This window comes from Cervus canadensis, chromosome 4 (genome assembly GCF_019320065.1).
Source record: "Cervus canadensis isolate Bull #8, Minnesota chromosome 4, ASM1932006v1, whole genome shotgun sequence".
NCBI classification, from domain to species: Eukaryota; Metazoa; Chordata; class Mammalia; order Artiodactyla; family Cervidae; genus Cervus; species Cervus canadensis.
In genome coordinates this window covers 87,473,277-87,501,114 of record NC_057389.1, presented here as the reverse complement: position 1 = coordinate 87,501,114, position 27,838 = coordinate 87,473,277, and the positions used below count along the sequence as shown (strand labels likewise).

The window sequence follows — 27,838 nt, the reverse complement described above, 5'->3', positions numbered from 1 at the left end:
ACACAAAAATTTCTTGCAACCCAGAGCCACTGAGTAGCCCCCACACAAGCTGAGCCTAACACCTGGGCAGCCCGCAGCTGTCCTCACATGGGGGCAGGACCTGGGCCCACCCTCCTTGGCTGCCTGATCCCCAGAGCCTGCTAGGGGGTAAACAATAAGTTGTCAGGTGGCAACTAGCAAGGTTAAAGGCACTTAACCATGACTGCGGCTGGTGGCCACACCCACAGGTGGAGCTGCACCCATGCCTCACCCCTGTGCCAGCAACCTGCAGCACTTAGTCCCAGGCGGGGCCAGGGTCCGCACCCCACCCCTGCGGAGCTGGAGGGAGAGACCCCCTCCAGGAGGATCAAGGTGCTGCTAGGAGAGGCGGGCCCGGGAGGGTCTTAGCCAGCAGACGGCATGACCCCCAAGGGCAGGGTCGTGTTGCCCCACCTCAGGAGTGAGGCATCACAGTCTGAACAGGTGCTCACGCTGAAGTGCTGGCTGACTCTCCTCCCAACAAAACAACATACTGTGAAGGGCCAGCAGGACTGCAGCCTGGTTCCAACAGTCGGAATTCTGCCAGAACCTCACTGCCCCAGGCCCTCGGTACATGCTTAGATGCCTCTGCTGGACCCGTCACAGCCCTGTCCTAGGACCGCTCCAGGGTCCAGTAGGTGCAGTGCCTGGCTCCACAATTCCTAGCTTCAGCCTCCCGAGGTTGGGAACACCCTCTGTCCACCGGCCAAGGGGCAGGAAGGGTTAACCAGCACAAGCACCTGCCGAGGAGCCCTGGCCTTGAATGAGGTAAGCAGGGAGGCCAAGGACCTCACAACAAAGAGATGGGACAGAACTTGTATGAAGCGTTGAACTTTAAACAAAGGCCATAGGCCCAAGCATGGGGAACCGGGGGGGGGGTGGGGGGCTGGGGGGCGGACACTGGACAGCAGAGTGCTGGCCTCAGACCCAGGGCAGTGGACACACCACGCACAGACACCACGTATTGGAAGAGACAACAGACACGCCAGGTCAGGCTAGACAATAGTTTATACAGGTCCATGTCAGGTCCGGGTGCCGCGCCACATCCGAGGGGCTTCAATTCATTCACAAGCATCTCGTCACTGCGCCTGCCCAGGGTCCATGGGGCACAACTAGGCCCTCCCCATGCAGGTCATCACATCACAATAATGCTTTATTAAACGGCAGATTAATATGTAGCTTTGGGGGGAAATTTTTTACAAATATCAAAATGAACTAACCAAGTATCCTATATAAAACTTTCCAAACCTCCAGGGAGGTCTGCCAAGCAGGACAAAGTGCTCTTTACACAGGAGTCAGGACTTTCAAGTATCTGAGAGGCGTCGAGAATACCCTAACCATTCTACATACATACACGGGCCACTTGGGCGGCTCAGGACGGGCCAAGCGAGCTGGGGGCCACGAGGCTCTCACTGGTGTCCATCCCCACTGACCCTCCAGCTCCGGAAGTGGTTCCACATGGGGCCTGGATGTCTGTAAGGCAAGAGAGGGAGGGGCTTCAGCCTTGGGTCCACTCCGGGGGAGGGCGGGCAGGCACCGCCTTCTCACCAGGGCTTCAGCTGTGTGCTTCTGCAGCTCTGACCAGCAGGCTTTGCACTTGACCCTCCAGGGCAGGGGCAGCCCGTGGTAAAAATGAGGAAAGTGGGCAGCAAGGCTCAGTGGCCGGCCTCAAGCTCCCTGCCCTGGGGAAACCTGGTTCAGAGGCCCTACACCCCCCCTCCCTGACACAGCTCCTCACCAACCCTCAGGTCTCTGGTTTTCTGAATGTAGCTTTCAGACCAGGGCAGGCGGCCTGACACCCACACCGCCATCACACCAGCCTGCCCAGCACCTTTCAGGACCTCTTCCTCAGTCCCCGTCACTCACAGGATGCGAGCTGGGGGGTGACTAACCGCCCCTTCCCTTCCCTGCCGGCTTGAAGGAAAAGAGGTGGTGTGGTACCCTGCTCACCCCCAACATCAGAGATGTCCATGAGCACACAGTCGCCTTCCTCGTCGTCCTCCTCCTCTGTGTCTGCCTGGAAGCCGTCCAGGTCTCCAGTGCCAACCTGAACAGACAAGGCACACTGTGTCTCGGTGTGACCCCCGCCACCCACTGCTGCACGCCCGACCCCCTCTGCCCATCCAGGAGACGCCATCGAGGAGTCTGATCAAAGTCCAAGTGTCAGTTGCTCAGTCGTGTCCGACTCTTTGAGACCCTATGGACTGGAGCCCACCAGGCTCCTTTGTCCACGGGATTCTCTAGGGAAGAATACTGGAGTGGGCAGTCATGCCCTCCTCCAGGGGGTCTTTCCCACAAAGGGACTGAACCCAGGTCTCCTGCATTGCAGGCAGATTCTTTAAGGTCTGAGTCACCAGGGAAGTCTTAGTGTTTCAAGAGTTACGATCAAAGGAAACCTTGGGAGTACTCTCAGATGAACTAATAGGTAAATTACCTTGTTAGAAAAATGATGCATTATTGTTTTCAAATTAGAAATCGGGGGGGGGGGTCCTCTGCTTTGGTTTAAAAAGGAGATGGACAAAGCACATGCTTTCTCTGAATTATTATCTTCTCTGCTGGAATAAGTAGGTGGCTGGGAACTTGGTCGGTCAGTGTTTTCTTCTCTGCCCAAGCTTGGTCCCTCCGCCCAATGCTTGTGAACTCTTTCCTCTGATGCCCACTCTGCCCAGTTCTGCCCATGTAGATGCCACCAGCACCCCGAGAATGGGGGTCAGGGGGGGTGGGCTGTTACCACCGGCTTCCACCAGAGGGGACAGAGACACAGAAGGAGGAAGGAACAGGACCAATCCTAAATACCGCCCGTGCCCAAGAGTCGACAGAGGCCACGGAGCTGGGCTCCCTTCCAAGGGGCTCAACACCCTCCTAGAGCCCTTCTACTCCATAAGTCTGCCTGGAAAAGGGACGACAGTGCAGCGAGGCCGTCCGCTGTGCCCGCGGTCCCAGCCTGGCTGGCAGACAGCTTACGCTCACAGACCCCTCAGTCCTACTGTAGAAACTCCAGGAGGGCTCCATGGGCTGAGGGCCCCCAAGGCAGGAATGGCCCCAAGCTGGCATGGGCGCTGCTGGGAGGTGCAGGGCAGCTTCCAGGCACCTGCTTCAGAAGCACAGACAGCGCCGTCTCCACCCCCAGCCACGCAGGCTTGGGTCTGGTGAGCAAGGGGACAGGCGGGTATCCTTCTAGTCTCCCAGTCCCGGGCCTCCACACGGGGAGCCAAGTGCAGACGGATGAGGACTGCTCTGGGCCCACAAGCCCTCTGCGGGAGGAACAACAGCCCACAGCCCCACAGGCACATGACGGGTCTCAAGCCTCTAAGGTGAGGCTCCAGGATGGGGTCCCACGTGCTGGGCTGAGGGCTGTCGGCGCATGCAGCCGGGGGACAGCCTGACATGCTGCTGTTGCTATTGCAGGCAGAGGGCACACAGCTGGCCACGCAGCCTTGGGAGTTAGGAAGACATGTCACCACCACCAAGCACTGAGGCTGGAAAGGACAGACGGAGCCCCTGCCTGTGCGAAAACAGAACAAGGCCGAAGAGCTGAGTTGCTGGGGGGGCGGACACACACACACACACTCACTCACTCACTCTTTAGGGCAGAAGTTGCCCCTAACAGCCAGCTCATCTCACTTGATCACAGTACTGTGTAAACCCATAAAGTATAACACTAGTTGGAACTCTAAATGAAAAGCTTCTAAAATTCCCATAAATTAAAAAAGCCCAACCCGCTCTAAAATATTCATACACACCATCCACATTTTCTCAGGCCACCAACTCAGCCTTCAAGAAGTCTCCCCAGCTCCTGTGTTCTGCCTTGCAGGACTGGCTCAGCGCACGCCCAGAGCTCTCTTCCAGCCTGACCGTCCCAAACCACCAGGATTCTGCTGGAGGTGGTCAAGGTCTCATGACCCCAGCCTCTCTTGCAGCTGGGTGGCTGGGTCAGAGCATTCCAGTCAGAAAGACACAGGTAGAGTCTGCTCCTCCTTCCAGGTAAACGGGACTCCTCCCCAGGTAGGCTTGGCCATCCTCATATCTCGCTGGCTGGCAGTGCAGTTCTGTGACCACAAAGACAAGGCCACAAACAGGCAGGAGCAGCAGGAGACATGAGGAGCCTGGCCCCAGACCACAGTGCTCACCAGCTCAGGACTTCCTGTTGCTGTAGACAAACTTCCATGTGTTTACGATCCCTGAGACCTACATGGTCCCAGGGGACCAAGTGCTGTTACAAGCGAGGATGTGGGATCTTGTTCCTGACTAGGGACTGAACCCTCACCTCCTGCATTGGAAGCTTGGAGTCTTAGCTACTGGACAGCCAGGGAAGCTCCAAGACGGGGCTTTTAAAGTGCAGACGTTAGCACCTACTCTCAGACCCACTGAGTCAGGACCGCTGGGGCCAGCACACCCAGAACCACCAGAAGTGTGGCCCTCTGTGAGATCCTGCCAGACCTCGGAGCCCCTTTGAGGCCCGTGAACGGGGAGAGGCTGAATAGCACTGACTGCTATTCATGTGTGTCATCAGATGAAACGTCCCATGTCACTCACTCTCACAGACCAACCCCTCTTACCTGGGGAGAGGGGCCTCCAGTTTACTGGGGTGCACTTTTTCTCAGTAAATAACAAAGCACCAAGGACAGGGATCCATGTCAAGTTCAAGAGGAAACAGGTGATAAGGGCTAACCCATCTTTCTCCATGTAGAGACACAGACTGTGAACACGTGTGTGGATGCCATTGGAGGGGAAGAAGAGCAGAGGGGACTCAGCGAGGTGGCTGTGTCTCCCATGAGAACCCATGGGAGGGCTGATGAGGGCAGCAGCCCGCAAACCCTGCCTGGATTAGGACACCAAAGGGTCCTTCCAGCCCTGGCCACGTTTACACTGGCTCCCCAGCTGGTTTCAACCTGAGCATCCACAGGTGCAGTCTTCTGAGACCGTCTGGCTAACGATGATGTTGACCGTCAGGAGGTTCTGCAGCTCAGCACAGCTTGAACACATGAGGGCCTGTTCTGGGTCCAGGCCCAGGGAGGGAACTGTCTGTGGGGCTGGGTCCCTAACTCCTAACCAGGTGGGTGCTACTGTATCGAGCCGTGTCCACAGCTGACAGGGACAGGGTCGGGGAGTGGCTAGGACAGCCGCCATGACTGCACAGGACTGTCCTGGCTCCCTCTTGCTGTGATGATTCAGGAAGAAGGCTTCCATCGCACCCAAGACCTCATCTGTGTGCGGGCGTCACTCCAGGAGCCAACCGCCTGCCCACCCTCCCCACACATGCGACAGGAGCAGGGGTGGGGGATGGGGAGCACAGGCGGGCTCCCTTCTTTTTCCCTCACCCCCAGCCTCCAGCAGTACCTCCTGGAGCGACAGCACCCTAGAAGGGCCCCGGATGTGACCGAGAGACCAGCTATCACCACACCTGTCTCACCCTCGTAAACTCGAGTCTCCAAGATCTTCAGCCGCATGAGACACTGTCCTCAGTGAGGACTGGTGCCCACAACCAAGACCAGGCTTCTGGTGAGAGTAGCCAGGAGACTAAACCCATCACCTTCACATACCAGGAACAGAAACAAACATCAAACATGGAAAGGCTGAGGCGGGGGCCCAGCCTCCGTGTGTCCAGGCAGTGTGGGAGCCTTCGCTCTGGGGACCAGCGGTTCTCAGGAAGCCCACCTGCCTCCAGGTGAGGTGAGGCCCTCCCAGCACGTGGCCTGTCTACATGGGGCCACATGCTTCCTCCTCCATGTGCTGTCAGGATACAGCTACATGGCTGCTCCCACCATGGAATCCAGTCTGCCTCCCCTTTGATGGCGTTTTGCTCACCACTGTCTACAAGGCCTAGCAGAGTACCTGGTATGGAGTAAGCGCTTAGTAACTGTGTTAAATGAACACAAAAAGTAACTAAACAGAAGCTGCTGCATGGAACATCATTCAGCACTGAAAAGAAATGAGCTGTCAAACCATGAAAAGACAGGAAAAAAGCGTAAAGGCACACAACTAACTGAAAAAGCCAGTGGAAGCAGTAGGCCCAGTGGCAGCCCAGGGTAGAAAGAGGGAAGGACCAACAGGCAGACCACGGTGTGACGGCAGTGACATGGGTCTGTGCGACACTGTGATGCCACACACGTCGTCACACATCTGTCCAAACCCACAGGACGCACAGCTGCCAGAGCACGCCCAGTAAACCTTGGAGTCTGGGTGACAGGGGTGCGTCCCCATAGGTTCATCAGCTATGACAGTCACGCAGGCTTTGCTGGGGGTGCTTGGTGGGTGGGGAAACTTCTACACCCAGGCCTCCATTTTGGTCAGTTCCATCACCTCAGTTTTGTCATAAATCTAAACATGTCCTAAAAGGAAGGTTTGCTACAAACTACAAGCCATGGCGGCGTCTCACCTGCCCGTCGTGCCGGCGCTTTTTCATGAACTGGGTGATGCACATGCTACCCGCCGACTTCCTCTTGAGTGAGACGGGCATACCCTGGCCGGGCCCCGGGGCGGGAACGCTGCCACTGTCCTCCCTGGTGGCCGAGGGCACCGCGGTGACATAACTCCACTGGCAGGGCACAGGCAGGTGCTCCTGGGCGAAGCTCTTCAGCACCTGTGGGTGGACGTACCAGCACATCCTGAAGTCGGGCCTCTTCTCGTACACCGAGTTCTCAGAAATAATCCGCTTGAGCCTCGCCTTGGAGGGCACGGCTGTGTCCTCGACGGCGGTAGGGGTCTGCGGGCGGGCAGCGCCGGGGCTCGGGGGGCTGGCGGCACTGTGCTCCGGGCTGCCGGCGTCCCTGCTGAGCAGTCCTCGGCGGCAGCACTCCTGGAACTCCCGAATGATCACCTTGCTCCCATTCACGTTGCCGTGCAGCAGTGGGAGCAGCTGGGCCAGGACTGGCGGGGAGAGGGAGCAGGGGGAGACGGAATGAACACGGCCCCTGGGAGGCTGAGACATGGTCTGCTTTGGGTGGCCTTGTTTTCCTCCTGGTTTACTGAGACGTAACTGACACACAGCAGTGATTTGACTTACATCGCAAAATCACCACCACCACCACAGGTTTAGTGCGGGTGGCTGCTTAGGGGTGGATTTAAACACAGGAACTGCTCCAGGAGAGACTCTGGGAGGCCCACACTTCACAAGGCGGGACTGGTTGGAGTAAACTGTCAGGCCTCAGCTCCTGTGTTCGTTTCCTTAGTAACTGCCCTCATACACCCATTCTGAGTGGCCCTCCCAGCTCTGAAGAGCTAAGAATGTGTGTGACCATCAGGGAAACAGGCTGACTGAAGCAGCCACCCTGTACAGCTCTCAAGAGCATCATAGAAAGGACACCTCCCCAGCAAGCACTGGCTCTGGCTGTTTCTTTGAAGAACTTGTGAGTTACCTGGCCACCCACCAAGGAAGTCTCCCACCCCGCCCCCGCCCCGAGCTGGTGCTCACTCTGCTGGTCCCTCTTCTCTCTCTTTGAGGCCTTGGGCGTCTGCTCCTCCTCGGGGGGCACAGTCTCCAGCAGGCAGGCCGTGAACTGTTGCAGCACCTTCAGGTCGGCACCGCCGTCCTTGTCGGCCGCCCAGACGCAGCCGATCTTCACAGGCTGGAGAATGCGGAACCTCTTTCCCTTGGCCAGAAACTCATCCCACTCCTTGGCCTTCAGTTTCTGGCGCACCTTGTGATTTTCCGGGTCGGCACACTCCTGGCAGGTTAGAGAGCAGACATTTGCTCAGGATCCCTGCTCCCTGGTGCCCTCCTCTGGGACAGTGAGATAGCCTATGGGAGGCGGGCAGAGCTCTTCACAGACTCAGGGCCAGTGTGGATGGCACCTGACTGGCAATACTACAGGCAGAGAGCGTTTTCAGAGTGAATAACTGGCATTTTCACCCTCGAGTATCTTAGGTGTACCTGCCTTTCTAGCCCTCACTGGAGAGTCACAGGTATTTTTATTACCTCTTCAGTAGACCTCTTAGTACCACTCTGGATTTCCTGCTTAACATGTGATCCTGGAGCTGAAATCACCATGCTGGACCTCTCCCACCTCAGAATGATGCCACTGTCTAAACCAGATACACTGTGGGCCTGACAAGACCCATCTGCCTTGCTGGTTGGAAATGTATGAAGGACACAAGTCCCCAAGTGTGACCTGTGTGCCAGTGTGACTGGCAGGGTCACACCTGCCAGTCTCCCCATGACCCAGCAGGCCTTCAGAGCTCTGAAAATGGCTCCCTCAAAAGTCCCACCAACCAGCAGAACTGAGAAAGCCGAGGGGTGAGGCTGAGCCTGAGAAGTGAGGTTCACAAGGAATCAGCTGCAGGGTGGGCCAGGACCTACGCAACCACCCCCGGGTCAGCAGCCACCAAGCTCTGGCCTGGTCACCTCCTGTCCACCCCTCACCTCGGTTACTCCTTCATCCTCAGACAGGTACCCGTGGGGCACGAAGAAACCATCATCCTCATCCTCATCCTCTCCCACGTCATCGTCATCGTCCTCAAGAAAAAAAAGCACAATGATAACGTGTGGAAACAACATGTGCTTTACTTATAATTCACCTGTGAACACGCAAAAAGGAAACAGCCTTCCAGTGCTTCAAGTGTCATTTCTACGGACACCCTGAGGATCAGCCAGGATTCCATTTACAAGCCCACTATATTCTGGTGGGGGTGGAGAGCCAGGCAGAACACAGATAAGTGGGGCCCAGAGTAAGGCAGCGGGTGTGGCAGGAAGCAGGCGGGCCCACCCAGAAGTATTTGGGCGCTACCCTGTCCACCACCAGGCCGGTGAGTGTCACCAAACAAGGTTTTCCAAGGATAGCTATAAATCCGGGTTGAGATGCTGTCTGAGGGAGCCCTCTGGCCGGAACTTGCAGGCCCCTGCCATGCTCACCCCTTCGCTGTGGGAGAGGGACTCTCCCGGCTCCTCCTCTTCCCACTCCTCGTCGCTGTCCACCTCGTAGTCAAGGAGGTCCTGAGGGCACACACACAGCAGTCACTGTCGTCTCCAGGGTCGGGAGGGAATGGCAGAGCTAGAAAGCTAGAACTCTGTGGAGCCCCAGAGCCCTGGGAGAAGGCCATGCTGAAAAGGATACGCAGGAGTCGGAGCAGTGCCCATACACTCACCCTGTCCTGGGCCCAGGGGTCCCTTGGGTGGATGACTGTCGTCTTCTTGTTCCACGTGCCCCAGTAGGCTGGCCGGTGGTTCTCGGAGAACTGCAGGAGCTTCATCCTGCCAAACTTTCTCCGCTCAGGAACGCCGTCCACTTTGCTGCTCTCCACAATCACCACATCGCTGGAGACAAAGCCTGGCTTAGAAGGCCCCTCCATGGTGCACTCTCCCACCACAACATCCTCCCTCCCGGGGGTAGGCCGTGGGCACTAGAGACAGGCAGCCCTAAAGCAGGCCGACATTTACTCCAGGAACGCGGCGCGAGAAGGAGAGGAACCAGATGGGAGCTGCTGCCCCACAGCACACACAGAAGCGGGCATGTGAAAACAAGTACATCAGCAAGAGCTGGGGAGCAGCCCTCCAGGCAAGTGGTCTAGACGTCAGCTCCAGCCGGGGGGCGGTGGGGGGGAGTCTGGGGACCTAGCACAGGCAGCCTGCACTCCAGAGCCAGGACTTTCTGCAAGGCCACCACACCTGGGAAACTTTGGAGGTGAAGCCAGGAGAGAGCTAATGGAGCAGTGGAATCTGGGGCCTGAGGCCAGGGAGGGAGCTGACTGGTCAAGGCCAAGGGACCCAGTAGTGACCAGGGCTCTGCTTGGCCACTCAGGACTCTCCGACTTCACCGAGGGCAATTGGTAGCTTCCCCCGGAACTAACCTGTTAGAGAGGTCTGTGCTCCGGTTAGGCAGCACAGTGGGCCCAGATCTGAGCGGCCGCCGGCTTTTCAGATCTTGCAGGAAGGAAAACTCGCTGCTCTGCTGCTGGAGGAGCTGGTCAAGCTGGTCACAGAGGTCTTGATCAAAGGCAGTCCGGCATCGAGGGGCAAGGACCATGTGCTCTTTGATTTCGAAAGGGGCAAACTTCCCACAGGAACCGGCCAGGGTCTGAAACGGAGAAGGGATGTGATGGCACCACTATGCCTACCGTGTGACGGACCTGCACAGCAGGCATTGAGGAGCCACCGGACATGGGACCCAGTGTCAAAGGAGACACCTCACCAAGAACGAAAACCAAGATAATAAAGAGCCAGAGATCAGAAGAAAGCCAATCCTGCGTTAACCTGACAAAAAAACAGGAATTGGCAGAAAAATAAATAAATAAATAAATAAATAAAAAGAAATAAAATGATAAACAAACACAAAGAGATGTTCAACTGCACGAGAATCATGGAGAAACATAAAGAGAAATAAATATGTTTTTCTTTACCCATCAGTCAGGTCCAGAGAGGTTTGAGATACCCATGCACTGTTGGCGGGGGGGGGGGGGGGAGGGAAATCAATGGCAAGGGGGTATAAAGTATGATGCACCCACATCATGACACGGTACTGCAGCAATGAAAAAGAATAAAGAAGGGCCAGTGTGGCAAGAATCCAAGATACAACTAAGCAAAGCGGTAAACAATAAATTCATAATTTGTTAGGTACATGAATACACAAACATACTCAGTTAAAAAACTGGAAGGACACCCTTGCACCTCTGGAGCATGGAGGAGGGTGGGGACAGAGGTCTGTGGTTTTCACAGGCAGAGCCTGGTCTAGAAGGTGACAGGAAGCAGAATCCTGTGCTGAATGAACCCCATGGGTTGTTTTATGCTCAATCCTGCCTCTTATCTTGAGCAGACATCCACTGAGGGTGAAGACTGGTCTTTCTCCCTCACGGATCCCAGCATAACCTCTATAAACACTTGGTAGTTTGAGCAAACGTGCCACTTTTTGCCTTTCTGAGCGCAGTGGATGATAAGAATTGAACCTCCAGATTCTACTGGAGATCAAAGCTCCCAGGGCCAGCGGATGTCCCTCTCAATGAAAGCAGAGCCAGCGGGTCAGAAGATGCCTCTTTATTCTTCAAACAGTACAGCCAGACAGAGACCAAAATTAAAGCCAGAGGAAGCGAGTTGCTCACCTTGGGGGCCTGTGGAGTCTTTGGTTTCTGGAAGAACCTCGTGATTTCGGCCTTCTCGGCTTTAATGCGCTGCAATACAAAGATGAGGGTGAGAAATAGAGAACTTAAGCATGCAAAAGCCCCTGTAACTGAATTCCAAGCATTTTTACATTGAAAGCATTATTTTAATGTGAGTTCGCCAAACCCACAAATGGGTATCAGGCAACTCCAAAGGTTAGAGCTGCTCCTGTGGGCAGAGGGACCAGAGGAGGAGACAGCTAGCTAGGCAGGGCTGGGCCAGCACCCCAACCGGCCTAGTTACAGGAGTGTTAGTCCTGCCCCTCCTCCAGCCCCCGCCACCTCAGGGAGGACATGCAATATCCAGCAGCAATCAGGCAGAAGCCCCGTTTCTCAAACATACAGGAAGGTGTACGATCTAGAAACACATTCTACCTTCTCTTCTTCTCTCAACCGTTTCTCCTCTTCTTTTTTCCGCTTCTCCTCCAGCTTTGCCCTATGAGACATCACTCTCAGTGACACGGGCTGGCCCAGGCCTGTGCTGATGCCCGTGGGGGGGGGGGTGGTGACAGCGGGACAGGGCAGAGGGTGTGGGACCCCAGATGGAGGGGGCGGGGCACGCACTCCAAAGCCTCCTGGCGCTCCTTGCGTCTCTCCTCCTTGCGCCGCTGCTTCTCCGCCTTCTCCTTCTCATCCTTCTCTCGCTTCTCCCGCCGCTCCTTCTCCTTCAGCTCCTTCTCCTCTTCCCTCTTCTTCCTGGCCTCCTCCTTGGCCCTCTTGGCCTCCTCCCTCAGCTTCTCCTTCTCCTCCTTCTCGGCCCGGAGCTTCAGCTGCCTCCACAGACGCTCCTTATCCTGCACAGAGATGGCATACAGTTTAGCCCCGCGGGCGGACGCCAGGGAGGGCAGGCTGTGTGCAGGTGGACAGGGAGGTGTGAGGCCTGCCGGCCAGCACATGCACAGAAGGGAAAATCTGGTCCATTACATCTCCTTCTGAGAAAGGCCACGAAGATTGGCCGGCTGCCACAGGGCCTCATGGGCGATTAACAATAAGATGCCTTTAAGACACCATTTTCAAATGTGGAATGAGGGTCAATTTTTACTTAATTAAAAAAAATGAAGTAAGTCCTTCTCGGCTGCCTACATGGGATACCCGCTGTTGGGTCAGAGTAACATTTATTTGCTCAGGAAAGTGTGGTAAAATAAAAACACATTTAAAACACCTGTAGGTTTTGCCTCCCTGCCCTCAAAACAAAAACATTTTCCTGGAGTTTCCCTGGCGGCTCAGTGGTTACTACTCTGCACTTTCACTGCAGGGGGCACAGGTTCCATCCCTGGTCGAGGAACTAAGATCCTGGCATGCCACAGCCAAAAGACATTTTCTTTCCATTCCCTCCAAAACTATTCTAGACAACAGGGTTTATTTCTCTTGAAATGGGAGAGGAGCATGGACGAGGCAAGGCTGGGAAACCTGATGAGTTAAGTTTTAAAACTGTGGGGAACAGACGAGAGCACATGTAAAAAACATAAGCAAAAAAAATTTTTTTTTTAAATCTTTAAAGCCATTTCTCAAAAGAAAACATTTTTTAAATTTCTAAAACCATTTCTCAAAAAACCAAACAAACATTCTTTAGGATCTGAGAAGAAGGTCAGAGGTTAAGAAGAGACATCATGATATCCATGACAATGCCTGGGCCTCCTCATCATCAGCAGGAGGAGACCACTCTGAAGCATGAACATATCATTTTATCGGTTCTTCATTCCCAAGAATTTGTATGTGGCCTGGGGCACTGAGTTGTTATATAACGTGGCATTCACACTGAACAAGTTTCAGCTCTCAGACAGAAGGGGCGGTACCTTCTAACATGGTCAGTCGTGTCAGAGGCTTTGTGACTCTCTGGATGGTAGGCCACCAGGCTCCTCTGACCATGGGATTCTCCAGGCAAGAATATCGGAGTGGGCTGCCACTCTCTTCTCCAGGGGATCTTCCCAACCCAGGGATCAAGCACGCAACTCCTGTGTCTCCTCCTGCACTGCAGGCAGATTCTTTGTACACTGAGCTACTGAGGAAGCCCTACCTTCTCATAGCACTGGGTAATTCTCCAGGAAAAGAACCATCATAGGCTTCCCGCCTTTGGCAGGAGTCCGACAGCTCAGCTCTCCATCTGGGCCTATGACTGTGCCTTTGTCCCTAGAGAACACCCTGCCCTGATCAACGTTTGCTCCCTATCACAAAAGCCATGGAGGCACGCTGATAGAGACCTGGGAATGTCCTTGCCAAATGTCGTCATGGGACACTTGGAGCAGGGGCTTGAGTAACTGATCAAGTAATAGGGTGAAGAAACCAGCAGCAACTGCAGAGTTGGGCGGGGGGGCGCGGGTCTCCTCGCTGCTAACTGCGAGGACAGGAAACTTCTGGAATCAGGCATAAATCAGACCTCTTCAGCTACACCTGCCAAGCAGATGCCTAGTTCTGAAATTCCAACAAAAAGAATGAGATAAACTTTCAAAAAGATATCAGGAGCACTTCCCTGGTGGTCCAGTGGTTAAAACTTTGCTTCCAATGCAAGAGGGTGAAGGTTCAATCCCTGGTTGGGGAGCTAAGATCCCACATGCCTCTGCGGCCAAAAACAAAAAAACAAACCCCAAAACACAAAACCAATACTGTAACAAATTCAATAAAGATTTAAAAAACATTAAAGCCATCAAACCTGAAACACAAAAACTGAACGCGGCCAAAAGGATGAGCACATAGCCGACTGTCATGGGTGGCCCTTCCCTGAGCTGGTGACGGGTGAAAAGTCCACGACCTTCTTTGCAATTCACTCAGTACGAAAGAAGGCCCCGCACTGCTGTGTGTAACAATGTGACCCCCCCCAGATAAAAGAAGACTCAGCAGGGGACCCCTTTACAGTAACCACCCATCTGGTGTAAGGGCCCTCGTTACAGTGCCTCAGGAGGGATGGGAGCATGGGGCGCAGGGAGAGGAACTGGGTTCTTTTTAACGCAATTTTAAACTACAATGGGGGGCGGGGGGAACTGCCCTGGTGGTCCAATGGCTAAGACTCCAAGCTTCCACTGCAGGAGGCATGGATTCAATCCCTGATCATGGAACTAAGATCCCACATGCCAAGTGGCTCAGCCAAAAAATAGAAAAAAAGACAAAGAAAACCCTACAATGGGGATGCCTAACTATTATGACAGTACTGATTCTAGTAAAAGCTTAGAAAAGACTACAGGCAAAACCTCAGGATTCAGCAAATCTCAAAGTGATGCAAGCTACAAACATGAGGCCCAGTTATGTAAAATGAAGCAAGAACCAAAATGCTGCCCAGGACAAGCAGGGGAAAGTGAAAAACTGGGTCAGAGACATGCAAAGGGCTTTGCTGCCCATTTACTGCCAAGAGTGCAGCTGGGGAACTTGCTACTTCAGGGGACAAACCTTACCCTTTGCAGTTTCATCTTGTTCTTCTCTGCAGAGCCTCTGACCAGTTTCTTAGTTATCTGAAAGGAAAGACACTGAAATGAGAACACGGGTTGTTTCAATCACTTCAACACGTTTAACACCGAACAGTCCTCGAGGGGAGGTCAGGGTGGGGTGGGGGCCAACACTCTGCAAAACAACAATGGAAACCTTTCTGGGTGACCGGTTCCAGCAAACAGAACCAGAAAGTCTTGGTTGGGTCATAAGCTCCAATGAAAGCACATATGTGTGCATGTGGAGATATTAAATGAGGCTGGACGGCAGATGACCAAAAATGGAGGCCAAGTTCGATATCAAGAGCCATAGCCAGGGCCCTGGCGTTGGGGAGACACAGAGCAGCAGTCCTGTAAGCAACTGTGGAGGCCGAGTCCTGAGTCCTGCAGACACGCAGCCCTGCACAGCTGCTCCTTCTACTTTTCCCCAGGAAGACTGACAGTGGAGGTTTTCTGCGAGTCCAGGCACACCTTGCTTTCTTTTGCTTCCAAGATAACGCGTTAAAAAAAAAATTTTTTTGAAGGTTTGTGGCAACTCTGCATTGGGCAAGTCTTATCAACGCCATTTTCCCAAAAGCATTTGCTCCCTTTGTGTCTCTGCGTCACATGTTGGTAATCCTCAAGTTTCAAATGTTTTCATTGTTATACGTGGTATGGTGATCAGTGGTCAGTGATCCTTGATGTTACTATTGCAAAGACCACGACTCACTGAGGGCTCAGACGATGGCAGTTTTTGCAGTGAAGTTTTTTTTTTTGGCCACGCTGTGCAGCCTGTGGGATCCTGGTTCCCTGACCAGGGATCGAACCCACTTCCCCTGCAGTGGGAGAGCAGAGTCTTCACCACTGCATCATCAGGGAAGTTGCACAGTTAAGTATTTTTTTAATTAAGGTATGTACTTTTTTAAGATATAATGCTACTGCATACAGCATAGTGTGAACATAACTTTTACATGCACTGGGCAACCAACAGGGCCACGTGACTTACTTTACTGTGACATGCACTTCATTGCAGGGGAATCTGGAACCAAATCTGCACTAGCTCAGAGGTTTACCTGTCATGTCTACAAATCAATACCATGTGACTCAAGGAAGACGTGTGGGCTTGGATTCCTGTGGGCCACAAACTTGTACTCCTTGCCCATTGCGGCTTTGCCTCTTAGAACATGGAGTGAACGTCCAGGATAAAGGGTCACCTGGCCAGAAGTGGTGATCCAGTCCAGAACCCCTATGTTCTAGAACACAGCGTTCTCAATCACCCTGCTGCATACTGACTGGGCTGCAAGCACAGACCAAGACACACGGCTGGGCTCCCTCACCATGCTGGCAAATGGCTCCCGGTAGGAATACGCACAAGAAGTCCAGGCTAGTGGTTTAAGCTCCCTCCAGAACAGGGTATCCTGGCAATCGCACCATTCACTGGACAAGCAATGGGGAGAATTTGGGCTGGAAAGAAATACCCACCTTCCCTGCCCAGGCTCATCTTTCACAGCCAAGAAATGAGACAAGATGAAAAACCAGAAGCCCATCTCTCTCGAAACTGTCTGACATACCGACAGAACTACATGAAAACAGTGTTTTCTCTCTCTCTCAGGGCACCTGCCCTAAGACTTCCTACAGATTAACGTATACAGATAAGATACCTTTCTTACTAGGGACACACTGAGTCCTTTCTGGACCAAGCCTTCCCTCAGCAGAGGGCCGAGCCTGGCCATGTGAAAGCCACGTGACTAGCAGAGTGCTCAACCCCACCTCTCTAAGCCAGGTGCCCACAGAAACACCAAAGCTGTCTAACCAAGTGCTTAAGAAAAAGCATCCACTCTGCCTGCCAAACCTGCAGACTTCTCCCCCACAACAAAGGAGTAGGTAGCAGGGTTTGGAAGGCGCTGTATCTGTGTCACTGTCCTTTGTATTCGAAGAGTACAGCACGTAACGTGACTGCCACACCCCGCTGCACCAGGGCGTTTGTGGAGGAAGACGTTGTTTGTTTGGTCTTGTCCATATTCGTTGAGATTCAGCTGCAGAATCAGGCCCCTTCCAAATCTTACCCTGTGCTGTGAGTCCAGGAATGAAAGAGTTCACATGACTACCAGAAGCTGGCATCATGATACCCAACAATCATAGCAACTGCAATTTCACTTAAAACTGTCTCTTCTGCTTTACCAGACATTTGGATAAACCTTACTGAACAGCTATAACTTTATCTTCTTGATATTTGGCCTAAGTATTTATAGAATTCTTTCAAAATACAGGCCACACATTTTACTTATCTGGAAAGTGTTAGTGTTAGCAACTCAGTCGTGTCCAAATCTTTGCAACCCCATGGACTGTAGCCCGCCAGGCTCCTCCATCCGTGGAATTCTCCAGTGGAGTGGAGTGGGTAGCCATCCCCTCTTCCAGGGGATCTTTCTGACCCAGGTATTGAACCTGTGTCTCCTGCATTGGCAGATAGGTTCTTTTACCTTCTGAGACACCAGGGAAGCCCTATCTGGAGCTCAGCTACCAAAAATAAGACCCAGGATTCTAGAACGAGGTTAAAACAGATACATCAACTACCCAAGAGCCAAGACATACGTAACCACATCTGTGCAGTAAAATTCCTGCACTGTATTCGGGAGAACTCCAGAGCCCCCTCAGTCTGGTATGATACAGAAGGAGGTCTAACTTCTAAGCCCAGAGCAGGAGCAGGTGCGAGGTGAGGAGAGGGAGGTCCCACAGCAGCTAGTACCCTGACAGCAGGGGAGGGAGAGCAAGTGGAGGGGAGACACGACTCTAAGTGCCCCAGGCGTGGGGGACTGTCAGCACGTAGACACTGACATGACCAATCCTGTAAGCCCATACTCTGCTGAACAACCACTCAGGGAAGCTCAGGACAATTATCATCCATCAAGGCTGAGAAGCAAGAGATGACAGAAATATCCGTTCGGACTCCCCTGATGGTCCAGTGGCTAAGACTCAGGGCTCCAAATATAGGAAGCCTAGGATTTGATCCCTGGTCAGATTCCACATGTTGCAACTGAGCATTCTCATGCCACAACTAAAGATCCCACATGCCACAATGAAGATGACTGGAAGATCCGTCGGGCTGCAACTAAGACCCAGTGCAGGCAGATAAATAAATACTTTAAAAAAAAAAAAAAAGAAATATCCATCAACAAGAATGACTGTGCAAACTGCAATTTATCCACACCATCTGCATACAGTATAGCAGTTAAAAAGACATACATCTTCCCATCCCAGTGTAAAATACAGTTAAACATAGCCTGGAATAAAAAGAAACATATTGACAGTATAAGGCTCATGTAAGGAAACAAAATGATACTGTATATTCCCAGGGATCCCTCACATACATACCACACAGAGCAAAGTAAGACAACTATAGTGGCAACCTGGGGGACAGGAAAAAGCCAAAAGGGGCTTTGACGGTTCAGTGATTCTTTTTTTAAAAAACAGAGCATTTAATACTTGTATAATTTAAATTACCATAATTTAATATAAGTTGAAGAGTTCCAGCAACTGTACAGAGGCAAGGCGTAGATTCTGGTAACACCACTGTATCCACACAGTCCTTTAGGGAACAAACATCTGAGTCATCAATAACGCGGGCTAATCAAACCTTTCTCTGCAAACAAACTGGATAAACAGCTCTATCCCAGGAGGTAAAAGCTCTGAGGCCAAACAGCCACACTTTGACTAGTCAAGAGACCTGGGTTTATCTAGAAAAGGTGTTCCTAAGTGGTTTTTCAAAGTGAGACTCTCTAGATGAAGGGACGGCATGATCTGCATTTTAACAAGCTGGATCTCCCCCTCGCCCACACATGCACGCACGCATGGACCAGCTAATGTTTGGGGGTTCCCAATGCAGATTTATGACACCAAGTCCAGGATAAATTGAGCCCAATAAAAACCACACACACGACATGTGAAGAAGAAACAATCTGCAAGCCTTCAGCGAGCTTCTGCCTACAATCTGGAGAGGAGAAGGCAGAAACAAAATGGAAAAAGAAAAGAATTCCCCGCAGTAACAGGTGTCAGGAAGAACCTCGGCCCACGGCAGGGAAAGTTGTTAATGTCAGGTACCAAACACAAAAATCAACCACTCAGGAGATCCAGCACTCCTGAAAGATGAGGAGATAAAACCACAAACTGAGTGTGAGAGGAGAGTTGGGCTGTCCCCAGAGAGGCCCTCAGGCGTCTCCCGGTGGTCACTCCATTTCACTCTCACACATGTGGTGTCGCCCAGCATCAGGGGGCTCTATCCCATGCTGTGGGTGACTGGGGCAATTCTGCAGCATGAACTGTTTGCAAAGCTGAGTGATAACACTGTCTTATAGAACATCTAAAACCCCAAGCCTGTGTATGGAGTCAGATCGTGGTCTCAGAGGCAGGATTTGTAAACTCAGCACACCTGGTCCATGCCCTCAGCTGGGTTACAGCATTTAGGCCGGTGCACAGGAAGTAGCATTGCTTTGTGACAAGCCCCAACAGCGTGGCCTCCCAGTCCTGGGACCTGGCTATGGGGATAAAAACAAACTTAAAAAACAAAGTTATGAAGGAATATGAAAACGTGTACACATTCTGTTCTCCGGGCTCACTGGCTGTCACCAGTCATGTGACAAAGTAGTTCTGCAAAGCAGAAGCAGCAAGGATTCTGTGCGACTGGAGGGTCAAAACAGAACAAGATGGCTGATGGCATGGGACCCAAACTCAGGTTCTGAAAGTCTGGGTGACGGCTCAGATGGGAGTTTAAAAGCGGAGTATCGCAGTCTGAACATCTAGATACTCAGAAGGAAAAAAGATGACCCTGCACTTGATTGATATTTTGTGAACCTAAAGAGGAAGCCACTTTCCCCGTTCTCCAATCTCCTTGGGAGATAAAAGATAAGAAATGGAATCATCTAGAAAAATAGCTAATATGCTAGGGAATTTCAGGAAACAGTCAAGGTAGGCGGTTTATGGTCAAATGAAGCAGGTACAGTAGAAAATGAACAACTCACTCCAGGATCCAATCTTATGTGAAAGCCCAATATGAACACATACAAGTGCTACAAAACCCTCAAACCACAGATACTGTGAAATATGCTTTGTGATTTTTGACTAATTGATTCAGTTCTACCCATAGGATCTCAAGGACAGGTGAGAAGAGAGACATTTGCCATTATGTCCTTTGGAAGCCAGTAACAGAAACAGAAATTTCCAAAGCCACCTGCCCGGGTCCTTAAACATGGAGCCAGGTCTTTTCTGTTCTCATTTCTCCAGGTGAGGTTTTAAGACAGGCAGTCATGAGAGCTGACCCTTCAGGATGCCGTTTTGTTCTTCCTGCCATCTTTGGGTCTCATCAGCAACGTTGAATGCTTACCAGCAATGGCTGTATGACTCCTGTGTTGGAATAGGAGTGCCTGGAGCAGAAGCTAAAGGCTGACTTGAAGGATTTCCCTGGTGGTCCAGGGGCTGAGACTCTGTGCTCCCAATGCATGAGGACCCGGGTTTGATCTCTGGTCAGGGAACTAGATCCCACATCCCGCAACTAAGAGTTCACATGCTGCAACTACAGATCCTGCATGCCACAACAAAGATCAAAGACCCTGCAACTAAAACCCAGTGCAACCAAATAAACATCTAAAAAAATATATGTATGTATATATAAAGGCTAACTTGAGGATCACAGCCATTAGTCACTAGTGTGGCTAAGGTGAACAGCACCATTATTTAAGTGTGAACAGGCTACCAGGAAGGCACGGACACACACATTGGTGCACATCGCAGTTACAACAAACAAACAATTCAGTGGCTCTCGATATCAGAAAGAATTCTGCACTGGACCTGCGCAGGTCACAGGAGCTCATCTGTGGCCGCACTCACTCAGCCACTAGCCAGCTGGGCCACACAGGATCCCTGGGTGAAGAGGGGCCGGATGGAAGCCTCTAGGTTCAGGCAGCACTGACTCGGGGGAGGTACTCACTCTGCAGACGGGTGTGGAGGCAGGGAGGGGGCTGGGGCCTGTATGCAGCTTTGTAGGCACAGACTGCCCCTCGGGGGAGCTGGTGGGAGAGGATGAGCTCAAGGACGAGTGGCTCAGTGCCAAGTCCTCTTCTGGGCTGGACTCCGGCGTCTCACTCTCAGAAGGCACAGCCTGGCCCGGAGGAGTGGCAGGAGGAGACCTGGCTGGCGGTCTGGGGGCCAGGATATCCTGCAAGACGACCACGGGCATCTTCCCCTTGAACAGGATGCCCCCGGCTTCGCTCCAGCCATCCCGGTCCTTCTCAGAGCACGTGCTCAGGCCACCAGTCAGCTCAGGACAGTTTTGGGGTGAGCCCCTCTGTGCGAGTTCTCTCCTGTCTGCACCCCCTGAGTCAGCACCCCCTGCCTCTGTCTTGCATGGAACTTCTGAAAGGGCCTCTTCGGGACTCGCCAGCTCGTCCTTCTGACTGGGCTTTGGCAGCCCCCTGTCATCTCCAGCTTTGTCTGGGACCCCATTTATGTTCTTCTGAGTGGGGGAGGCTACAGAATTCAGTTTATTGTGGCCCACCATGTTGTCCGGGGGGTTGCTCGAGTCCTCTGTCAAATCGATTATGACCACAGTCTGGCCAATACTGGTTTCAACTTGACTTCTTAAAAAGTTATCTAAGGGTCCCTTCCCATTGACAAGTTTTGGCCTAAAATCTATGTTGGAACCCACATGACAGTTCTCCAAGTGGTCCAAAGAGGTTTCTAAGTCGTGGATTTGAGTCTGCACAGGGCCACCCTGAGAGCCCCCTGTGTCGTCCAAGCCATCATCAATTTTCTCCTTGGGGACAAGATTCAGGCGCTTGAATGGCAGTCGGGCTGAAACCAGAAGAGAAGGAGGACCTCTTTTAAGTGACAGTGTGAAGAGTGATAATCAATACTTTAACATTCCATGTTCTCAAAAATGAACAACCTTGATGTACTTGGGGGTGGGGAGGATATCTAAAGTTTAAAAAGGGATTATCTTTTCATTGAATATGAGTTTGAGCAAACTCCAGAAGATAGTGAAGGACAGGGAAGCCAGGCATGCTGCAGTCCATAGGGTTGCAAAGAGTTGGACACGATTTAGTGACGAAACAACAAGTCTTTTCATTATGGACTTTTCCAACAACCTAATTAAAAGCAAAAACAAATGAACAAAAAAACAAAAACAAAAAGAGAAATGGAAAACAAACAAAATCCCCAAACACTGACAAGCTTTTAGAGCAGGGACTTTTGCAAGAATTTCGAAGACACTTTCTGATCTCTTTGAGATCCAGTTCAAGTTCTAAAGTTATTTATTATGGGTGGAAATCCCATGTGAAGATAAGTGCATCTGGTTCCAAAAGCTAAAGAGACAGATCCATTTGCAGTAAGATTTTGTTCTGCCCCTAGCACTCCAGGCTGTTAGCTTTTCTTGCCTATGAAACAAGTATCCTCCCACTGCATGTCAACCTTCTGGATGGTTCCAAGAGATAGGCACATGGAAGACTGAGGAAAAGCAGATGGGTGACTTTCCTACAGAGTCTGTCTGTACTCAAACACCCAAACATCATATTAACTACCTTCTAATGTAGACCAAACACATAAACCTGTTCTGGCTTAGTTTATAAAATGATCATGCCCTCGGATTCTATGGTTTGCCCCTAATCCTTTAACCTCAGAAGGTGGCTGCCCTTCATACAACTCCTACCAACACCAACCTTGCTGTCAGTCACGACAGGAGAAGGCCAGCTGCTACAGAGGAACCAGATAACCAAGCTTGGAAAACCAAAAGCCATCCTTTTTATATAGTCCAGCCACTAATCTGGCCTAAGGGTAAATTCATTCCTCCCTTTTGCATGAAAGGATTTTGAGACACTTCCTGTAAAAAGGTGTTCAACCAGGGACAGCTGTGCCTGCCAGGGGACATCTGGCAACATCAAGAGATGTTATTGCCTTTGACAATTTGGGAGCAGAGGCTAGGATGCCTGTGAAACTCTCTCCAGCCGTGGTCCCCAGCCTTTTTGGCACAAGGGCCAGGTTTCGTGGAAGAGAGTTTTGCCATGGACGAAGGGTGAGGGGACGGTTACCTTTATTGTGCACTTTATTATTATTACATCAGTTCTATTTCAGATCATCAGGCATTAGATCCCAGAGGTTGGGTACCCCTGTTCTACAGTATATAGAATATACAGTATATTTTTCCTCCATGAGAAAAAATATTACAAAGTTATTATGCTGGAATTCAGCTGTAAAAGCAGCAACTTCTGCATTTGGTCCTGGGAACAGCAGGCAGTGAAATGGATTCCCCAGCTTTCAAATGTAAGATGCAACTGTCTTCTCCCCTCCACCCCCTTGATGCTTCTGATGAGGACCCCAGGAGATGGCCTGCCTCTGCTCAAGGGAAATGAAAAATATAATAATTGAGAAAACAATGAAGGACATAAGCTAGGAACAAATATTTAACCCATTCCCAGAGTTACCTTGTATTAACTTCTTGACTGGAAAAGCTGGCCTGTCTTTGCAATCCATGGCTGTGAATGAATGTCAAAGGATATGTTATTAAGTGCTGGAAACAACGGAGCAGAAAATACAGTACCTACTACACAAAGTGGTTGTCCATTGGGCCTGATTTGGGCACTCCCATCCCCATCCTTGGGATTCCCTGGTGGCTCAGTGGTAAAGAATTTGCCTGCCAATGCAGGGGACATAGGTTCGATTCCTGGGTCAGGAAGATCCCCTGGAGAAGGAAATGACAACCCACTCCAGTACTTTTGCCTGGGAAATTCCATGAACAGAGGAGCCTGGCAGGTTACAGTCCATGGGGTCACAAAGAGTCAGACACAACTGAGCAACTGAACAACAAAGGACATTTTTGGTTGTCATGACTAGAGAGAGGGTATTACCAGCATCAAGTGGGTAAGGGACAGGAACACTGCTTAATATCTCACAATGCAGAGGACTGCTCCCCACCACAGAGAATTATCTGATCTCAAACGTCAGTAGGTTGAGAAATTCTACCCTGAATGCTGCCACATCTTCTTGTTTTATTTCCCTTGAGCACTTAGCATACTTGAGACTTTTGCATTTCTGTCTTTCCCCCTATCAGAACACCAGCTTTGTGACAGTACACAGACTTGTTCCACACATGGGCTCAGGGCCTGGCAGGTAGTAGGAAATCAAGTAAGGAAACTAGAGATGAGAGAAAACATTTTATCAGCTGATTTTACCATAATAGGAGCCCAAACATCCTCCTCCAACCCAACCCCTCCCCACCAACAAATCTGTACAATTGGTATAGGGCTTATTTTCTTTTAAAATAGTGTTTATAAAAGGTGATACAAGTTAAAGCATCTCGAGCCTGCCAAGTTGGAGCTGAAGCACAGTCAAGAAATGATAAGGGAGGATATTTTCCTGCACAGGGGGGAAAGAAATACGCAAAAAAAAAAAAAAAAAAAAAGGCATAACAGTATCAAAACTGGTACAGAAATGAACATAAACAGAACTAAGTCCTTGAATAAATATCTTCAAATGGCTAGAATAAGTTGAGAAGCTGACATCTGCTAGATCTGGCTTGGAAAAGTCTAGTTATTTTGGCTAACCTACATTCTTTTTTTTTTTTTAAAGATACATATGAGTGGGTATTTTTAAAAAACAGATCCTGGCTTTCTAAAAAAACTCAACTGCCCATAGATGAACCTACTCTACCTGCTTCCAAGCTAGAAATACAAGAAAGGTACCCAGAAGACATTTCCTTTCTTCCCATTTCAAGATAGTATTATTCCCAAGTTTTCAGTTGTCAAAAACATGAACTCCTCCCCGCCCCTGTTGAAGGATACACAATCTTTAGCCACTTAATTTTCAGACAATCACAAGGATTTATTCGCAGGGCCCTGAGTCACCAGCTTTGATACAAGCAGAACAGAGGTGACCTCTGGTCGACATAAAAAGGGATCCCATCCAGGGACTCAAGTCTATTCAAAGGTATATGTGCAATTAACAAACACTTCTATACAAACTTACCACTGCTCTTTATTCTGAGACTATATCCCTCCTAATTTTACCCGGCATTAAAACATCCTCCCACTTTAGGATAGCCTGGTCATAATAACAGAAGGTGCTTTGTAAATTTCTTAAACATCCATACTGGGTCCAATGACTGTCCATGACAATCAGCCCCAACTTTATATGAATTCTCTGTCTCTTTGAAATCCCAAAGTCTGGAAGCAATTAGCACAGTGCTTCTCAACTAGGGGGCACCTTGACAGTGGATACATTTTTGGTTGTCCCAGATGAGAAGGGCTTGCTACTGAGATCTTATGGGTGGAGGACAGAGATGTAGCATGGCCCCCAGTATCAATAGTGCTGAGGCTGAGAAATTCTGAACTAGATTAGCAGATGTCCCTACATCAACCAGTTAATTACTGGCACCTACTATGTGTCAAGCACTGCGCCAAGTCCTGGGGGCAAAATGGGAGTGGAGCAGGGGAGACAAGCCGTCTGGTCCTCCTCAGTTCGCCACCCCACGTAAGGGGCCTGCCAGGCGCCAGAAAGCCCCCTCCCAAGACACAGGAAGGAGAAAGATAGGTCTTCCTGCATATCCGGCAGCATCAAGAACCCGGGACCCCTACCACCCGGGCCTCTTACCTGGGCTGGCCCTGACCCTTAGACGGAGCTGTTCCGGTCCCCCGACCCCGTGGGACCCCGGACCTCAGTTTCCCCATCCGGCCATAGCGCCGCTGCAGGGTCCAACTTGTCCGGGGGACACAAACGCACTCGGTAACCAACAAATCCGGCCCTTTCGCCTCTTTGAGTCTCAGTTTCCCCTCCGGGTTACACACACACCCGTCACCGCAAAGCGCTCTGGAAGGACGAACTGACGTAAAAGCGCCGGAAAAAAAAATGGTCGTGGCTGCAACAATAACGTCAAAGGGGTGCCCTTCGGGTCGCAAGGCCCTTCCCCGGGGTTGTAACGGCTCCACGGACCCAACGCCAGATGCAGAACAGTGGGCCCAGGCCAGGAGGCCAGTCTGCCCGCAACTGCCGCTTCGGCCCGCACAGGCCGCGCGCCGCGACCCCCCTTTCCCTCAGCGAGGGCTGGAACCGACCTGCGGCCTCTCCCCGGGCGCCCGGCGCCCCGCACTCCGCCTCCTCCAGCATTGCGCGGGCGACGTCTCGAGTTCCCCTCAGGCGGCGGAGGAGCGGGCCCCGCTCAGGCGGCCGCTGCTGCTCGCCCTCCCGCCCGCGCCGCTGCTGCCGCAGCCGCCGCGCTCGTATTTGGCGGGAACCGCGGCGACCCCCGCGGCCCACACGGCGATTGGGTGATGCCGCGTCACGTGACGGCCCTACTCGGGAAGAGGGGAGCGCCGGGAGCATCATCGCGAGAACCGAGACTTCCATTCCTTCCATGGCTCCCCTATTGATATTCTAGTGGAGGGCGGGGCTTCCTCACTGTGGCCTGTCATTGACGGGTAGCAGGTGTCCTGCGATTGGTGATGGGTGATGTCAAGTTGAGTGTTCGACACTGTGATTGGCTGAGCCCGTGTGATTTGTCTGTGGGAGGCAGGACAGTCAGGCTCCTACGTCACGACGAAACGCTTTACGCAGCGCGCCGGTGACAGCCTGAAACTGCGATTAGGCTGAAGACTAATTTTTTAATCCTAGTTGCACAGAGGTTGGATATAGCCACAGTAATTAAAATTATAATTTATATAAACAATAAAAGCAAAATAAACGCTGGGAATCGCTTCAAAAGTATTTGAGATGCGATATATATATTCAGAGGAAATGAATGAAATGGATATTTCTTGTTTAATCCTCAGGGTTTTGCACATGCTGTTTCTTCGCCTGAAACACTTTCCATAGCTCCTTCCCTGGTTGATTTCTACCTAAGTTTCAGATCTTAGATTGAAATCCCAGGGAAGCCTTTCTTCCCCAGACTCCAAGATGAAGTTGCTACAACACTGTTCTTTTTCTTGGAACAATTACAGCTTGTGTTTATTTGTTAGCATGTTATTGGCTAGTGAATTCATTTCTGTTTTTACCGTCAGCTCCATAAGGATAGGAATCATTTATCACAGTATCTGCAGGACCTACTGGTGACTTATTCATTAGTAGGTACTCAATAAATATTTGAGTGAATACATAAATATCATTTGATTGAACTGTGTGATCATGTCAGTTAAAAGCTTCACATGGAACAGAGACCTTCAGAGTCAGTCTTTGAGCCTTAGAACAGGTTTCTTCAGCACCAATTTACTTTCTCAAGCAAAGCAGAAGTGAGAAGCAAATAATTAATTGAGTCCAAATTCAGAATTCTATTTATCTTGTAGATTGGATAATTACATCAGTAGGGTTGGTTGAAAATAATGTGGAAAAATAGGACATCACTTTGGGCAAGTCATGTCTTACTCAAGGTCTCAGTTTCCTTGTCTGAACCTTTAGGATATTTTTCTTTCTTTCTCTGACATTTTGGCACCTGAAATGATTTAGGCTGGTGGATCACCATTCAGGGCACCCATCAAAATCACATGGGAGGTTTTTCACACTATTCGTAATAGCCCCATCAGGATCTTAGGGAAAGAGGTTGGGTCATGTATATTTTAAAGCAATCATCTGATCTAGTCCAGTACCTTCTGTAGAGGCACTTGTAAACTTTCAGCAATCCTCTGCTTCACAAAATCACTCAACTCTGTCATAGATTTCAACACTGAAGTTGCAAGCACTTTAGCTCTAGTCACTTTATTGTTCTTCTTCTTACAATTCATAGTCAGACTTGTTATCCACTGTGCAACTGGCCCCAACCCTATTCTTCTTTTTGGATTCATTTACTCACTTTGATTCATTCTTAACTTTTGATTCATTCAACAAAAAACAACTGATGAAAAAAAATCAATAGCAGTAAGCATGTATGAATCTGAGAAGCCTTCCTGGAGGAGGTGACATTACAAATAGAGTTCTTTAATGCACAAGGGGCGGGAGGAAAAATTAGGGGAAAATGAGCAAGAGAGGCATAATGTTAGCAAAGCCCATAGGCAACAAGGAGCATGGGTTATAGAAGTCAGAAAAGGTGAGGGAGCCAAATTTTACAAGCTTTGTAGGCCATGTCAAGAAGGCCTTAGAAGTATTCTAAAGCCAATACTACTGGCCTTAGAATAGGCCAGGGTAATGATGTGATCTGAATTATGTTATAGAAGCATCTTTCTGGCAGCCTTGTAAGGGATGAACTGGAGGGGAGAACCTGAAGCTGGGCACACCAGAGAGAAGACTGGTGGAATGGTCTGATCAGGGCAGAGAGACAGTTGGGTAGCAGAAAGGAGGTACAAGTCATGTACCTGATGTCTGGTTTGGGC

At 50.9% G+C, this 27,838-nt stretch overlaps 1 protein-coding gene across 3 annotated transcripts; it reads right to left on the bottom strand.

Moving 5' to 3' along the window:
* Positions 1–1,008: 1,008 nt before the first annotated feature.
* Positions 1,009–25,809, bottom strand: CHAF1A (chromatin assembly factor 1 subunit A). Of its 3 annotated transcripts, none has more exons than XM_043466243.1 (15): positions 25,595–25,809; positions 22,970–23,020; positions 20,482–21,344; positions 14,493–14,549; positions 11,671–11,900; positions 11,482–11,542; positions 11,050–11,118; positions 9,805–10,031; positions 9,103–9,271; positions 8,870–8,950; positions 8,381–8,473; positions 7,433–7,685; positions 6,398–6,888; positions 1,960–2,065; positions 1,009–1,491 (listed from the first exon to the last, which is right to left on the bottom strand). In XM_043466243.1, exons 1-15 carry the CDS (start codon positions 25,644–25,646, stop codon positions 1,391–1,393), a joined length of 2,904 nt encoding a protein of 967 aa, XP_043322178.1. In that variant the 5' UTR covers positions 25,647–25,809; the 3' UTR covers positions 1,009–1,390. The 3 variants fall into 3 exon arrangements, with proteins under 3 accessions (XP_043322178.1, XP_043322179.1, XP_043322180.1); XM_043466244.1 differs by having other exon boundaries at positions 1,969–2,065; positions 25,595–25,808; XM_043466245.1 differs by lacking the exon at positions 25,595–25,809 and adding an exon at positions 25,134–25,335.
* Positions 25,810–27,838: the final 2,029 nt, after the last annotated feature.

Excerpts from the sequence above, each read along its gene's own strand:
- CHAF1A (XM_043466243.1), bottom strand. The coding sequence starts at position 25,646 with ATGCTGGAGGAGGCGGAGTGCGGGGCGCCGGGCGCCCGGGGAGAGGCC. Across the intron at positions 7,686-8,380 it reads AGGATGAAGGAGTAACCGAG|GAGTGTGCCGACCCGGAAAA; the intron begins GTGAGGGGTGGA and ends CTAACCTGCCAG. Across the intron at positions 6,889-7,432 it reads AGAGAAGAGGGACCAGCAGA|TCCTGGCCCAGCTGCTCCCA; the intron begins GTGAGCACCAGC and ends TCTCCCCGCCAG.